Genomic DNA, 13,920 nt, shown 5'->3' on the forward strand with positions numbered 1-13,920 from the left:
AAGGGTATTTGAAGGGCTAAGACCAAAGGGAGAGCTCCCCCAGCTTCCGGTGGTAGTGTATCAGGAAAAAGGATAACCCTGGGGAGAAAAACATGGCCTTGCTGAGTGACCAGGGGGCCACTATTGCCCAGTCCAGGGAGGGAGTGTTTCCTTACCTATAAACACAGGCACGGACATCAGTTCCTACCTCTCCTTACTGGTGATGCAAAATACATTTTTAACGATGGAACATGTTCAGCAGACGGGGCAGGAAATTGTGCAGCTGATGGCTTTGGATTTATGACACCAACCAGGGAATTTATTTACTCCTGTGCATGTGATGTTTTGTACAATCCTTAGGAATGTGGGAGCAAAGACTTCAGTTGAGGAGGTAATTTGATGAGTGAGACCATCTCAGTTCTCAGTAAATGCCTTTTGTTACCCTGGTTCGTCACCACCCGACCCCACCCCTGCTTCAACCAAGGCAGGGAGGGTCTCATGTATCCCAGACTGCCCTTGAACTCGCTATGTTGGTCAGGCTGGTCTGCATCTTACTGCCTCCACTTTCCAAGAGTCAGGATTACAAATTTGTTTGGACTTTCTCGTCCTCTCAATAAACCAATAGCAAAGGATCGGCTCTCAGAGATGACCACTTGGTACCACTTACTAAGGGCTACTGTGCCTGACATTTCTCCTGGAAGCCACTGTGAGGTTAAAGCAGATGGCCGGCTGCATAAACAGCGAGCCATGACGCCACAAGGTGGCCGAGAGGGACTAGACCCAGACTGTTCGGGGCGCGCAGCCTTACTGGGCTGCCCGTCTGGGAAAACGGCCCGGCGTAGGGCCTGCGCGCCGACGTTCCGCTGAGCGCCTAGCCAACCGGAAGTAGCCGGGCCTTTGGGGACAGGACCGAGCAGAGCGGAAGTCACTCCGTGAGGCAGTGGCGACAGCGGCGGCGAGAGGATGAACAACAAGTTCGACGCGTGAGTGGCGCGTGGCCGCCCCCGGGGCCCCTTCCCCCAACCGTCCCCCGGGACCGCTCCCGCCGGGGCCGGGCGCGCACTCAGACGAGCCGCTCGCTCCCGGGCCGCTGCGCCCCGAGCGTCCCTGCGCCCGCGGGCCCGACGGGGCCGGAAGAGTGCGGCCGAGGTCTCCGGGACCCCTGAGCCGCTGGACCCCGGCGCGGCGCGGGCCAGGGGAGGGGAGGCCGCGCCGCCCGGAAGGAGATTTTCGGACGCCCCGCCCTGGTGGGTGCGGGCTGCCGGCGGCGTGGAGGGGCGGGACCTCGGCGCTTCGGGTGTTTCCGCAGCATTGCTGCCTTCCCTCTGAACGCGGCTTCCCTCCCGCACTCGCTCTGCGTCCTGGGAAGGTCACCTCTCCCTTCTGAACCTCGGTTTTGTCTTCTGCAAGCGGGGACGGTAACAGAGCCCGTGTCGTAGAGTTGGGCAGCTGCGATGAGGTAATGGGGCAGCCGCGATGAGTACTGTGGCCTCTCGAGTACGGAATGCTTTTCATCTGAGATTCTTCCTGCTTCCTTTCCCTACCCGTTCCTGTCTTCCAACTCTTAGTGGCTGCCCTCCCCTGCCTTCTTTCCAAGTATCCACTCTCATCCCTTACTCCAGCAGCGACAGTTGGGAAGTGCAGAGAAATAAAAGTGTGGGTTTTTTTCGGTGGGGGGAGGGGCACTCCCCTCTTAACGATTATATCTTTCTGCATTTAAAAATAATTTTCGTTTCATCTAACAGCACTTAAGTTAGCATGTCACAAGAATTGTATATTCCGATAGATTATAGTACTCCCTCCTTTCCTTTCTTTATCGTCTTCCCATTGAGAGACCTACAGTTTTAGTTTTAGGCTCACCAGCTGTTTGGCAGTACAAAAGTTCTCCAGTCTGAACTGTTGCTTTTAACCTCTCTAGTGGTTAGAACTGGGCTGGGAGGACCAGCCCACACTCTACAGTGCCTAGAGGCACTGTGTAAAATGCTGAGCCCGGGGGCTGCGGAGATGGCTCAGAGGTTAAGAGCACTGTTCTTCCAAAGGTCCTGAGTTCAATTCCCAGCAACCACATGGTGGCTCACAGCCATCTATAATGAGATCTGGTGCCCTCTTCTGGAAGGCAGGCACACATGCAAGCAGAATGTGTATAAATAATAAATAATGCTAAGACTGAAGTGTGGAGGTCAAATGCAACCACTGATAGATGGCAAAGCTGCTGTTTTTCAATACAGCGAGTTCTACAGTGCATCCTCGGGAAGTACCGGGATTGAGATTCCAGCAGCCAGGGCAGCTCTTGGGGTTTTTCATGGTGGCCGAGTGAGCTCTAGTTCTTGAGACAAGCTGATGTCTTCTTCGTCTTGCTGTTTTGCAGAGCCCAGCAGGAGAGGGACGCTCTTGATCTCCCATCAGAAGCCCTGCAGTACCTAGCCCCCACCCGCAGCCCTGCCACCCTTTCTCTCCTTATTTGAACAAATCAAACTGCATCCCAAGAAGATAGTTTTAAGTCATCTGTCTTGAGTAAGGATAGTCATATTGGCCTTGAGATACCATGGCCAAGGCAGCTCTTAAGGCACGTGTTCTTCAGCAAGGGCCCCCTCCTAATCTTCAAACAGTAATCCTTTCAAACAGTTCCACTCCCTAGTCAGAAAACATTCAAATTATGAGCCTATGGGGGCCAGTCTCATTATGATCACCATAGGCATCTCTGTAGATTTTTTTAAAACTATTTTAGATTAGCATAGAAAGTAACAGGTTCCATTGTGACACCTTCGTATTTATGAAGTTTGTCCCCCACTGTATTCCCCCACAGTACCTGTCCTCTGGCTGATGTCCTTTCTTCTAGTTGCTCCCACTTCTGCTTTCCCATTATGTGTATATTGCCCTCTATTTCCCACTGTCGTCTTCATAATAACTCTGCAAAAGAGATCTCTTTTTTCTTTGGTTGATTTCTTGAGACAGGGTTTCTCTGTGTAGCCTTGACTATCCTGGACTCACTTTGTAGACCAGGCTGGTCTCGAACTCACAGCGATGCGCCTGCCTCTGCCTCCCAAGTGCTGGGATTAAAGACGTGCGTGCAAAAGAGATCTTACAGTTAAGGAAAATGAGGCTTTCCACAGCTAAACAACTGGTGCAAGATAGCCTAAAAGGCCAGCTCGGGTGTGCTCTTCAGCTTTGTTCATGAGTTTCTTTATCAACATTTTGCCTGGTGGTTTTATTTACTTGTGACTATTAGCTGTTGTAAGGAGTAGGGTCTTTTAACGCCTGCCTTCTAACTTTGTAGGGGGAAAAAAAGCTTGCTTTTATTTGAAATTAGCAATTAAAAGATAATACCTTTGTCCCTAGTTTTAGTTTGGTCACATGAAAACTCTGCAGTTTGTAGTATTGTTCCATATTTGCCATCTGCACTCTTTATCACATCTCCCTGAAATTTCCCAGAATCATTCTCAAAGTTCAGTCTCCAGTGAGTGCAGTAGTGTGATCTGATGGACACAGATTAAAAAGGAGCTCTAACCTCCTTTAATATGTGGGCTCTGCTTCTGTGAGTGTAATCAGAGCTGGTAATAGCTTTAAAGGGTGGTCATGAGACTCACCAAGCGGCTAGGGCTCATTGCCTTTCGTGTTACTAACACGTGGAACCTAAGATGCCCTCTCAAAAACTGCAGCCCCAACTATGGTAAACTTGGTTTTCAGGTCCTAGGTTTTTAGAGGCCAGGCTTCATGTAGTCCCTGAATTATATGGGTCCCTTTCTATCATTAGCTTTTTGCCTATTTTTAAAGTGTTTCTAAACTATCTTAATTTAGTATCATTTTGTTTTTTTGAGAGCTGTTCATTAAACATGTTTATTTTATGTTTGTGCCTGGTGCTTGAGCTATAGTGGAGAATTAGATCAATTTTCTACCTGCAAAAAATTAGCTTATTTCAGAGGGTGTTGGGAAGTACCTGGACAGAAGCTTGGAGAGCTGACCCATGTCACTTAGTGTCGACATGATTGAGCAGCGTGAGTCATAGAGTGCTCCTGCTGCAGTGTGGACTGTGCCTTGGTCACATCTAGCTTCAGGCTGGGAAGAGCAGCTTCTAAAAAGCACATTATAAACCCCTTGCCTTAGGTGCAGGTGCAGAGAGCAGTGTCTTCAAGAAGTAAAAGCAAGCCAGGTGTGGTGGCCTTAATCCCAGCACTAGAGGCAGAGGCAGGTGGATCTCTTTGCGTTCCAGGACAGCCAGGGCTTCACAGAGAAACCCTTTCTCATAAGGCCAGAAAGAGAGGGAGGATGGGTGTTGTTGTTTAGCAAACTCCTTGCTTCCCATGAAGGAGGTGCTGGGTTCCATTACCAAAGCCACCAAAACTAAAGCAAAGGCCAGATCATAAAGACACAAAATGGTTCATATTTGCTGGCTTAGAAAGGGGTCCAAGATGGCCTCTAAATGATAATACCATTGGGTTTTTTTTTTCTCTGCCTTAATTGTTTTTGTTTTCTTTTTGTTTCCTAGTAGTGACTGAAAGAAAACCACTAGAAAAGAAGGAACACAACATTTTTCTTGGGGCAAAGATGAGAGATCCTAGATGACTGTCCTTCTTGAACCTCAGAGGCTGTATGTAGTAAGGACTAGGGCATGTGTCCCCACAGCATGTCCTGTACACAGGGAAGTTGTCTGGGGCTAAAGGAGTAGAGAAATCCATGAGATGTTCTTGATCAGAAGATGAAAATTGGCCTTAACAGTATACGAAATCTAGATGTTCGTATTATTCAGAGCAGAAGGGAGGTTTGGTTTAACCTATATTGGGAGAGATTAGGGACTGTTTCCAAGAGACAGTGAGTCCTGAAGAGCTGTAAACCAGGAGTGGAGGCGTGACCACATGCTGAAAATGGTAGAGTAGGCAGAGATTGGGAACTGTACTTTGGTGGGCACAGCAGGAGTAGAGGGGCTTGTTGGGAATGGGTAGGAGATATTTTGGGGACATGCAAACAGAATGGGCTTTTGCACCAAGTTGAGGCTTTATATATTGTATCTCCTCGTTTTGAAAAGGAAACTAAACAATTCAAGTTTAATCAAGGGGAAGGAAGTTTTATGAGCCCTGATGATGCCTCTGAGACACCAGGCAGATGGCTGCATCACCACACCTCCTCTTCACTTGCTGTGCTCATCAGTCCCTTCTCTTTCTCTTTCTCTTTCTCTTTCTCTTTCTCCTCTGGACTGGCTGCCCCTTCTTTCCTGAGTCTTGATTCTTTCATGGACCCTAAAGCTGTTCCAGCTTCCGATTCCTTGGTCTTTGTTTTCCTGGATGAAATCACTGTGGAGAGAGGAATCTGTATTTTGAACAAGGGTCTGAGGCATAGGTTATTAGGCTGCCTGGACGCTCTTTGTTCCTGTGCCTTATCTAGTTGGGTCTTGACCAGGGTGGGGATGGGGAGGTCTGTATCACAGGAAATGATCACCTGAGTATCTCCTGCAATATGGCTGCCACATAGGCAAAGCAGGCATCCCAAGACATGACGAGCTTATCCATCCTAATATTTATAGGTGCATTTTATGTGTTAGGCATTAAATATCTGTAGACAAACAAATAAACACCCCCACAACTTTCTAAACGCAAAACACTGTATACCTTAGTTCTGTGTCTGTATAGGGTAATGTCTGAGTTACAACTGAGGTGCTTCCAGCAGCTGTCTTGAAAATGCCTGATTCTATTCTAAACACACTGCCATAGAAACCAAAAGATGATTCTGGGGAAAACCTATGGTAAATGGTCTGATTCTAGAGTGAATGCCATTCTCCCCTCTCTATGTGTAGAGCGGCCAGAAGACAACTGAGCTGGAGTAAGTTCTCATGTGTGTATGTAGGGTCCAGGGATTGAACTCAGGTCTGTAGGCTTGGCCTCCAGCACCTTTATCCACTGAGCTACCTTAGCAGATTGAGCAAATGGCACACTTCGTGTACTAAACTGTTTGTTTTTGTCTGCATCTGGTATGTTTTAGGTTTCACATTTGACTCTGCTTATTAGACACCACATCCCTTTTATTTTTCCTTTTCATTTAACCTTTAGTTAGTGTCATCTTGCTTTGGGTGTCAGTGATACTGAGATGATGTATGATATTGCTCTGAAGAAGCCCTCTGTCTCTGTCTTGAAGAAGAAACAAATGGCACCTTGGGCTGGAGGCAAGGTGTTTTCCAGTGGGAAGAGTTGCTAGGGAGGAGAGGAGTATGGCACTGGACAAGACCCAACCTCTAAACTCTTCTGTAGAGCACTTTGTGCTGTAGTTGACTCTAGAGGATAGCTAATTAGCTAATGGGAGGTTTACAGTTGAGAGTCGTCTTTTTTTTTTTTTAAGTTTTTCAAGACAGGGTTTCTCTGTGTAGCCTTGGCTATCCTGGACTCACTTTGTAGACCAGGCTGGCCTTGAACTCACAATGATCCTGCTTCTGCCTCCTGAGTGCTGGGATTGCAGGCATGCGCCACCACGTCCAGCTAACGGTTGAGGGTCTTAAGGATGCAGATTAAATAATGGATTCTCATTCAGAAAGTGGAAAGGAGAGATTTGTGTCCGACCCATTTATAGATTGGCCTAAGGTATAGCGGGAGGACAGCTAGAAGAGAGGTGGGAAGTAGAGGGCATAACTGGCTTGTTTTTGACAACAAAAGCTACCCTTTAAAACTGCTTTTTTATGCTGCTGTTGGGAAACTGAGAGCCTGCTGGAATTCACAGGTTAGCTGATTTAATAGTTTTTATTTAGTTCTCTTGGTTTGATTTCCCTTTTGCCTTTCTCACAGATAAATTTCATTGGCCTGTGATTTGGGTGACTTTGGGCTAGTTACATGGTAGTTCTAAGACTTTGTGGTTTTGTTAGGTACAAGAATACTTTTGTTGTGGAATGACATTATTTTGCTTTCCCGTGTAGCTTAAAAGATGATGACAGTGGAGACCATGATCAGAATGAAGAAAACAGCACACAGAAAGATGGTGAGAAGGAAAAAACGGAACGGGACAAGAGCCAGAGCAGTGGCAAGAGGAAGGTATGTTTTCGGTTATAATACAGGTATAGTTGCTTTTGCATGTGAGCCTTGGTTATCTCATGGAGTCTGTTTATCTGAAGATAGCAGATTAGCTTGGCTGCAAGTACTCTTTTGGAATCTCTGATTTGTTCTAAAAACAAGGTTATGGGGCGGCTAGTGAGATGCCTTCCCTCCATGTGCTCTTGTGCACACATGAACACATATACACAAAAAGATTGTGGGACTAGGAGTATCACTCTATGGGAGGGTGTAGAGGAATGTTAATTCAGATAATGGCTGTTCTGGCAAGAGATCACATCCAAAGAGCTTCTAGGTCTATGTGATACAGCTGGCAAGAGACCATATCCAAAGATCTAGGTCTGTGTGATCCGGCTGGAATACAAACACGCCTTTAATCCAGGAGGCAGAGGCAGACAGATTTGAGTTCAAGGCCAGCCTGGTTTAGAGCAAGTATTAGGTAAAGAAAAACTTAGATCCAGGCGTGGTGGTACATGCCTTTAATACCAAACAAAGGTAAAGTTAGTTTGTAGAAGGAAGCACCCATGTTTGAAAGTGATGTCTAATTGAGTGGCAGAAAAAGTGACAAATAAGAGAAGATTTGACAGAATAGGATACACCCAACTAGCACAAGAAGAGAAAGGAAAGGGAAGATACTTAAGAGACAGTTTTACAGAGAGAGGAGGCAGTTTTTACCAGGACGGTAATAGATGGGTTGCAGAGAGAGAGAACTCAGGTGAAGACAGAAGCAGACAGAAAATGCGAAGAAGTCACAAGATTAGAGCAGATTAGAGCTGAGTTAGTTTGAAGCCAAGCAGAACAATTCTAGGCCGAGAGAGAAACCAGATTAAATAAGTCAGATGGGAGAAGAGTTTGGACCAGAACAGCTGAGTTGAATCAGCCAGCCCAGAGCTCAGAAAAACAAATAAGAATGAGCTTATTAGGCAGTAAGTCTCAGAGGCCAAAAGCATTTTAGGCCTAGATTAGATTGTACAGAGGCTAGAAGCTTCCAGGACTAGGCCTAGGTTAGCAGAAGGGCAATTAGCCTCCCAGACAACAATTGAGCCAGGAGAATAAAAGTTACTTTTACAAAAGGATATAAGGCTTTGGGTTCAATCCCTAGCACTAAAAACAGAGTGAAATGTGTGGAGATGGTAAGAAAGAGGACATGGGTCACTGGGTGGGGCCAAAGCCTGGTGGATGCATGTATGGAAATATTACAATGAAATCCTTAGTGTGCATCTGTAATTACAAGATTTAAAAACCTGGTAGAATGACTAGATTTTATTTTGGAAATTAGAACTTCCTCTTGTGAAGTCTTAGGGTGCTGCCTTGCTTTACAGTATCCTCGTGTGAGATGGAGGACTCAGGGTTCTCAACTGGGACTTGCTTTAAAGGCTACTCAGTAACTCAAATCATATACATTACTGCTTTAGACTTCTCAGTCAACAGTAATACACATTGAAAGTGGCTTCAGGCCAGGCATTGGTGGCGCATGCTTTTAATCCTAGCACTCGGGAGGCAGAGGCAGGTGGATCGCTGTGAGTTTGAGGCCAGCCAGGTCTACATAGTGAGTCCAGGACAGCCGAGGCTACACCAAGAAACCCTGTCTCAAAAAAAAAAAAAAAAAAAAAAAGTGGCTTCAGATAGAATTTACGGAATGGAAGATAAATGAATCAAGTTTTTTCAGCATTATAGCACTGTTTATCTGATAATCCCAAATACTTGCCAAACATAAGCATTTTCTGCCAGGTTGTTAAGAAGTCACAAAGGTGTCAGGAGGTGATGGCACACACCTTTAATCCCAGCACTTGGGAGGCAGGCAGGCAGATTTCTGAGTTTGAGGCCAGCTTGGTTTACAGAGTAAATTCCAGGACAGCCAGGACTACACAGAGAAAACCTGTCTCCAAAAAAGGAAGGAAGGAAGGAAGGAAAAGTCACAAAGGTGAGGAAGCAGTGAATAAGGGCCTGTGTTCGCTGAGCATGCACTCTGTTAGGCAGTGCCCAAGCACTTCATGCTGCTAGTTCAACTGTTCTTAACAGTGACCCATTGAGGTGGCTATTGTTATTTTCTCCGTCTTGCAGACAGGGAGCTGAGGCACAAGCAAGTTAAGCAATTTGCCAGTCTTTAATAATGAATGTTGAGGGGTAGTACTTGTAGTGAAAATAGGTTGAGATAATAAATGCCAGTGCTTTATTTTTTATAGGCTTGCTTTGTAGACCAGGATGGCCTCAAACTCACAGTGATTCACCTGCCTCTGCCCCCTGAGTGCTGGGATTAAGGGCGTGCGCCACCACGCCTGGCTTGCCAGTGGTTTTATAAGAAAGGCAGAAAGTTGTGTTACAGCAGCTTAGAATCATCTAACCACTAAATGCACTATATAATCAGGCTCCAGAATATTGCAAGTAATTGAAATAATGGTATTATTTTCAGTTGTGGAGGTGGTAAGGAACTACACTTTAAAAAAACAAACAAACCACTGTTTGCTTGTTTAGCCCTGACTAGCCAGCTCTGTCAACCAGTGTGTTCTCAAACTCACAGATCTGCCTGCCTCTGCCTCCCAGTCCTGAAATTAAAGATTTGTGCCACCAAATCTAGTAGCAGTGGCACTATAAAATGTTTCTAGGGATCAGAGAAATGGCCCATTAGGCACAAGCCTGATGATATGAATTCAATCCTTGGGTCCCACAGTAAGAAGGGAAGAATTAATCCCGAAAGTTGAAAGTTGCCCTCTGACTTCCACACATACACCATGACATACATGCTCCCACACTCTGTCTTTCATACACATACATGATAATAATAATCACAATTTAAAACAAAACAAAAAAGGTGCTAAAGAAGTGACTTAGTGATTAAAAGCACTTGCTTTTCTTACAGGGGACCAGAGTTTTGGTCTCAGCATTCATGCCAGCTAGCTAACAAGCCCTCTTCTGGCCTCTGAAAGCACCCACATATATACATGCACAAGTACATGTACACATACACACACACACACAACACGGGGGCAGGGGCGGGCAGGTAACAAAAATTAATCTTAAATAAAAGAACAATAGAATAAAATGTTTGTGCTCTCAGCATTGTGACACGTGCCATGCATTAACTTGCCTTCTGTATTGGCCAGGCTGTTGTCCCTGGTCCAGCAGAGCATCCCCTGCAGTACAACTACACCTTTTGGTACTCTAGAAGAACCCCTGGCCGGCCCACCAGCTCGCAGAGCTACGAGCAGAACATCAAGCAGATTGGCACCTTTGCCTCTGTGAGTACTTAGTTGTTGGAAATATTCCTTGGTATGGAACTCCTACCTGCATTTCTGCTGCAGTTTATCTACCTTCCTAATAACCTGTTAAACATTCTGGTTTCCTTACTTGGCTAAGGTGTGTTCCCAAGGTCATGTTTGTTCTGTTCTTAGGTTAATCGTTAGCTGTCCCTAGGGAACATGTAGGTAATATAAGTGTGGGAATGGCAGCTTTGATCAGAATGGTAGAATACAGAGTTATGATTTGAGGGTTTTTTTTTTTATTTCAGCAGATATTTATTCAGTCTTCATATACAAAGTGTCATAAGAGGGACAATGTTATATATCCTATCTGTCCTCATGAAATTGGATTCTGAGGAGCTGGAGAGATGGCTCAGCGGTTAAGAGCACTGTCTGCTTTTCCAGAGGTCCTGAGTTCAATTCCCAGCAACCACATGGTGGCTTACAACCATCTACTGGGATCTGATGCCTTCTTCTGGCATGCCAGGTGTACATTCAAACAGAGCACTCATATACATTGAATAAATAAATAATCGTTAAAAAAGAAAAAGAAATTGGATTCTGATAAAATTGTTTCTGTGGATGGCATCAGTACAGAGTGCTCAGGCTCCTTCTCACCCAAGCCCACCCTCACCTTCCCTCCTGGCTCTTTACTACATTTCTATATTTGGAGACCTTGACTACAACTTAACACCAGTGTTATCTTGTTCAACAAAGGCTTTCCTACACCCTGTATGCTCTGTGTTCAGTCTCTGTGCAGAATCAGTTTTCTAAGAGCAGGTCTTGCTGGGTAGCCCCAGGCTGGTTGAGATCTTGCCACAGTCCTGTCTTAAGTACTGGGATTACAGATGTGATCTACCACACCCAGCTTATCCATTGGTTTCTAGCACAGAAACCATCACAGTCTGTTGTGTGGGAATGTTAGACTAATTTCCATCTACAGTGGCAGCTGCTGTTAGGTACAACTGGTTAAACATTAGGATCAGAGAAGGAACTGGAAAAGACATTAAATTACTCTCTTATATAGAATACAGAAAAAGAATTGTGAAGACATTAAATTACTCTCTTATATAGAAAAAGAATTGTGAGTTTGGAGGTTGGAGAGATAGTTCAGAGCTTAAGGGCACTGACTGCTCCTCCAAAAGTCCTGAGCTCAATTCCCAGCAACCACATGGTGGCTCACAACCATCTATAATGTGATCTGATACCCTCTTCTTCCCTTTTAGTATTAAGTTTGTCATCCGCACCCTCAGCACTCCCTGGACAAATGATAAAGCCTAAAGCCTGCTTCATAAATCACAGCACTAAGAAATGGCTTGTGAGGGGCTGGAGAGATGGCTCAGAGGTTAAGAGCACTGACTGCTCTTCCAAAGGTCATGAGTTTGCCGGGCGTGGTGGCGCACGCCTTTAATCCCAGCACTCGGGAGGCAGAGGTAGGCGGATCGCTGTGAGTTCGAGGCCAGCCTGGTCTGCAAAGTGAGTCCAGGACAGCCAAGGCTACACAGAGAAACCCTATCTCAAAAAAAAAAAACAAAAAAAAACAAAGGTCATGAGTTCAATTCCCAGCAACCACATGGCAGTTCATAACCATTTAATGAAATCTGGTGCCCTCTTCTGGCCTGCTGGCTCACATGCAGGCAGAATACTGTATATGCAATAAATAAAAAGGAAGGGTCTGTGACACTAAATTCCTTCTAAGAAGTAATGATAACATGAAGCCGTTTTCAAACCCAAAGCAGTAGTTTTAGTGTTCTTTTTTTTTTTTCCCCCTTTTCTTATATTTGGTTTTTTGAGACAAGGTTTCTCTTTGTAGCCTTGGCTATCCTGGACTCACTTTATAGACCAGTCTGGCCTCGAACTCACAGTGATCTGCCTGTCTCTGCCTCCCGAATGCTGGGATTAAAGGTGTGCACCACCACACTCAGCCAAATAGGACATTCTTATACATAAAAAAAGTAAATAAATAAATCTTAAAAATAAAATAACATTAAAGAGTTAGAGAAGCTGGGCTACACAGAGAAACCCTATCTCAAAAAACAAAACAAAACAAAGGGGGACATGGGTTTGAGAAATATCTCATTTGTTAAAAGCAAAAGCACATACTGCTCTTCCTAAGGACCTGAGTTCAATTTCCAGCACCCACATCAAGCAGCTGTAACCCCAGCTCCAGAGGCATCTTGCAGTTCTGGTCTCTGTGGGCACACATGCGCATACTAATAAAAAAAGCACTAATTTTTGAAAGATGTCTTTTTTTTTTTTTAAGATTTATCTCATTTTAAGTTATGTGTATGTATCTGTGTGTATTTGTGCACATATGCACATGCCCGCAAGGCCAGAAGGTATCTGATTCCTGGGAGCTGGCATTACAGGAAGTTGTGAGCTACCTGACATGGGTGCTGGAAACTGCAAGAGCAGTATTCTAGTGCTAGGAATGTGGCTTATGGCTGTGATTTCACAGGAAGTTGAGGCAAAAGAATCACAAGTTCCAAGCCAAGCTGAGGTCTAGCAAGACCCTGTCTCAAAACAAACAGTATCACCATCTGTACTGGTCCTTGGCTCTGTACTGGATGGACTCCTGGAGGCACTTCCCTCGAGTGTATGATGAGAAAAGAAGCTGCAGTGGCTCTTAGAGGTCTTTTCTGCGCCTCTTCTCTGAGTCAGTAAAAAGTATTTTTGGCTTAAAGTAGAACCTTTGAAAAGACATCTTTTGGGGCCAGAAAGATGACTCAATGGTTAAGAGCATTTGCTATGCTTCCAGACAACTGGAGTTTTGAGTCCCAGCATCCATAACCACTTGTAGCTCCAGCTCTAGGGAATCCAATGTCCTCTGGGCTCTGTGGGTGCCCACAAGCATGTGTGAATATATATACATACACAAAAGTGAAAAATAAACCTGTAGGCCAGATGTAGTGGCAGAAGCAGGAAGAGCTTGGTGAGTTAAAGGCCAGCCTGGTCTACATAGTGACTTTTAGGCCAGCATAGTAAGACTCTGTCTCTAAAAAGGGAGGGGAGAAAAGGGAAAGAAACTTTTTTTCTTTGAGATTGGATTTCTCTGTGTAGTCTTGATTAGCCTGCAACTCACTCTGTAGACCAGAATGGCCTTGAACACAAGAGATCCGCCTGCCCCTGCCTCCCAGGTGCTGGGATTAAAGGCGTGCAGCACCACCTGGCTAAGAAAAGAAACCTTTAAAAACAAAATAGAAGGCTACACAGTGAAACCTGTCTCAAAAAACAAACAAACAAAAAAGTGTTCTATTTGCATGTACACATGCATGCCAGAAAAGGACACCAGATCTCATTATAGACGGTTGTGAGCCACCATGTAGTTGCTGAGAACTGAACTCAGGACCTCTCAAAGAGCAGACAGTGCTCTTAACTGCTAAACCACCTCTCTTAGCCCCCTTAACACTCTTTCTTAAGCTGTTTATTTTATCTTTCTCTTGGCTTAGGTACAGATTTGTATATTTTGCCTGTAAGATCTGAAGAGACTGAACCGTCAAACTGATTCTTGCCTAAAGAATTAATATACTTTGTCCCCACCACACCCCTCCATCCTAATTCACTGTGAGCCTTGGTACTCATGAATTTACATAGTTTTTTCAGTTGTTAGGGTAGATAAAAGTTTAGATTACTGCTCACTGTTATCTTCCAAATTACCATATGTACAGATAGAC

General features: G+C 45.0%; 1 protein-coding gene across 3 annotated transcripts in view; it reads left to right on the forward strand.

The window, feature by feature from the left end:
* Nucleotides 1-806: 806 nt before the first annotated feature.
* EIF4E2 (eukaryotic translation initiation factor 4E family member 2) overlaps nucleotides 807-13,920 on the forward strand; it is a 28,542-nt gene continuing 15,428 nt past the window's right edge. For all 3 annotated transcript variants that reach the window (XM_084780458.1, XM_084780459.1, XM_084780457.1), the window contains exons 1-3: nucleotides 807-962; nucleotides 6,875-6,989; nucleotides 10,112-10,246. In XM_084780458.1, the coding sequence (XP_084636584.1) occupies nucleotides 943-962; nucleotides 6,875-6,989; nucleotides 10,112-10,246 (270 nt within the window). In that variant the 5' untranslated portion in view covers nucleotides 807-942. The remainder of the gene's footprint in view (nucleotides 963-6,874; nucleotides 6,990-10,111; nucleotides 10,247-13,920) is intronic.

The sequence above is a fragment of the Acomys minous genome, assembly GCF_964271855.1.
Source record: "Acomys minous genome assembly, chromosome: 4".
In the NCBI taxonomy this organism is placed as follows: domain Eukaryota; kingdom Metazoa; phylum Chordata; class Mammalia; order Rodentia; family Muridae; genus Acomys; species Acomys minous.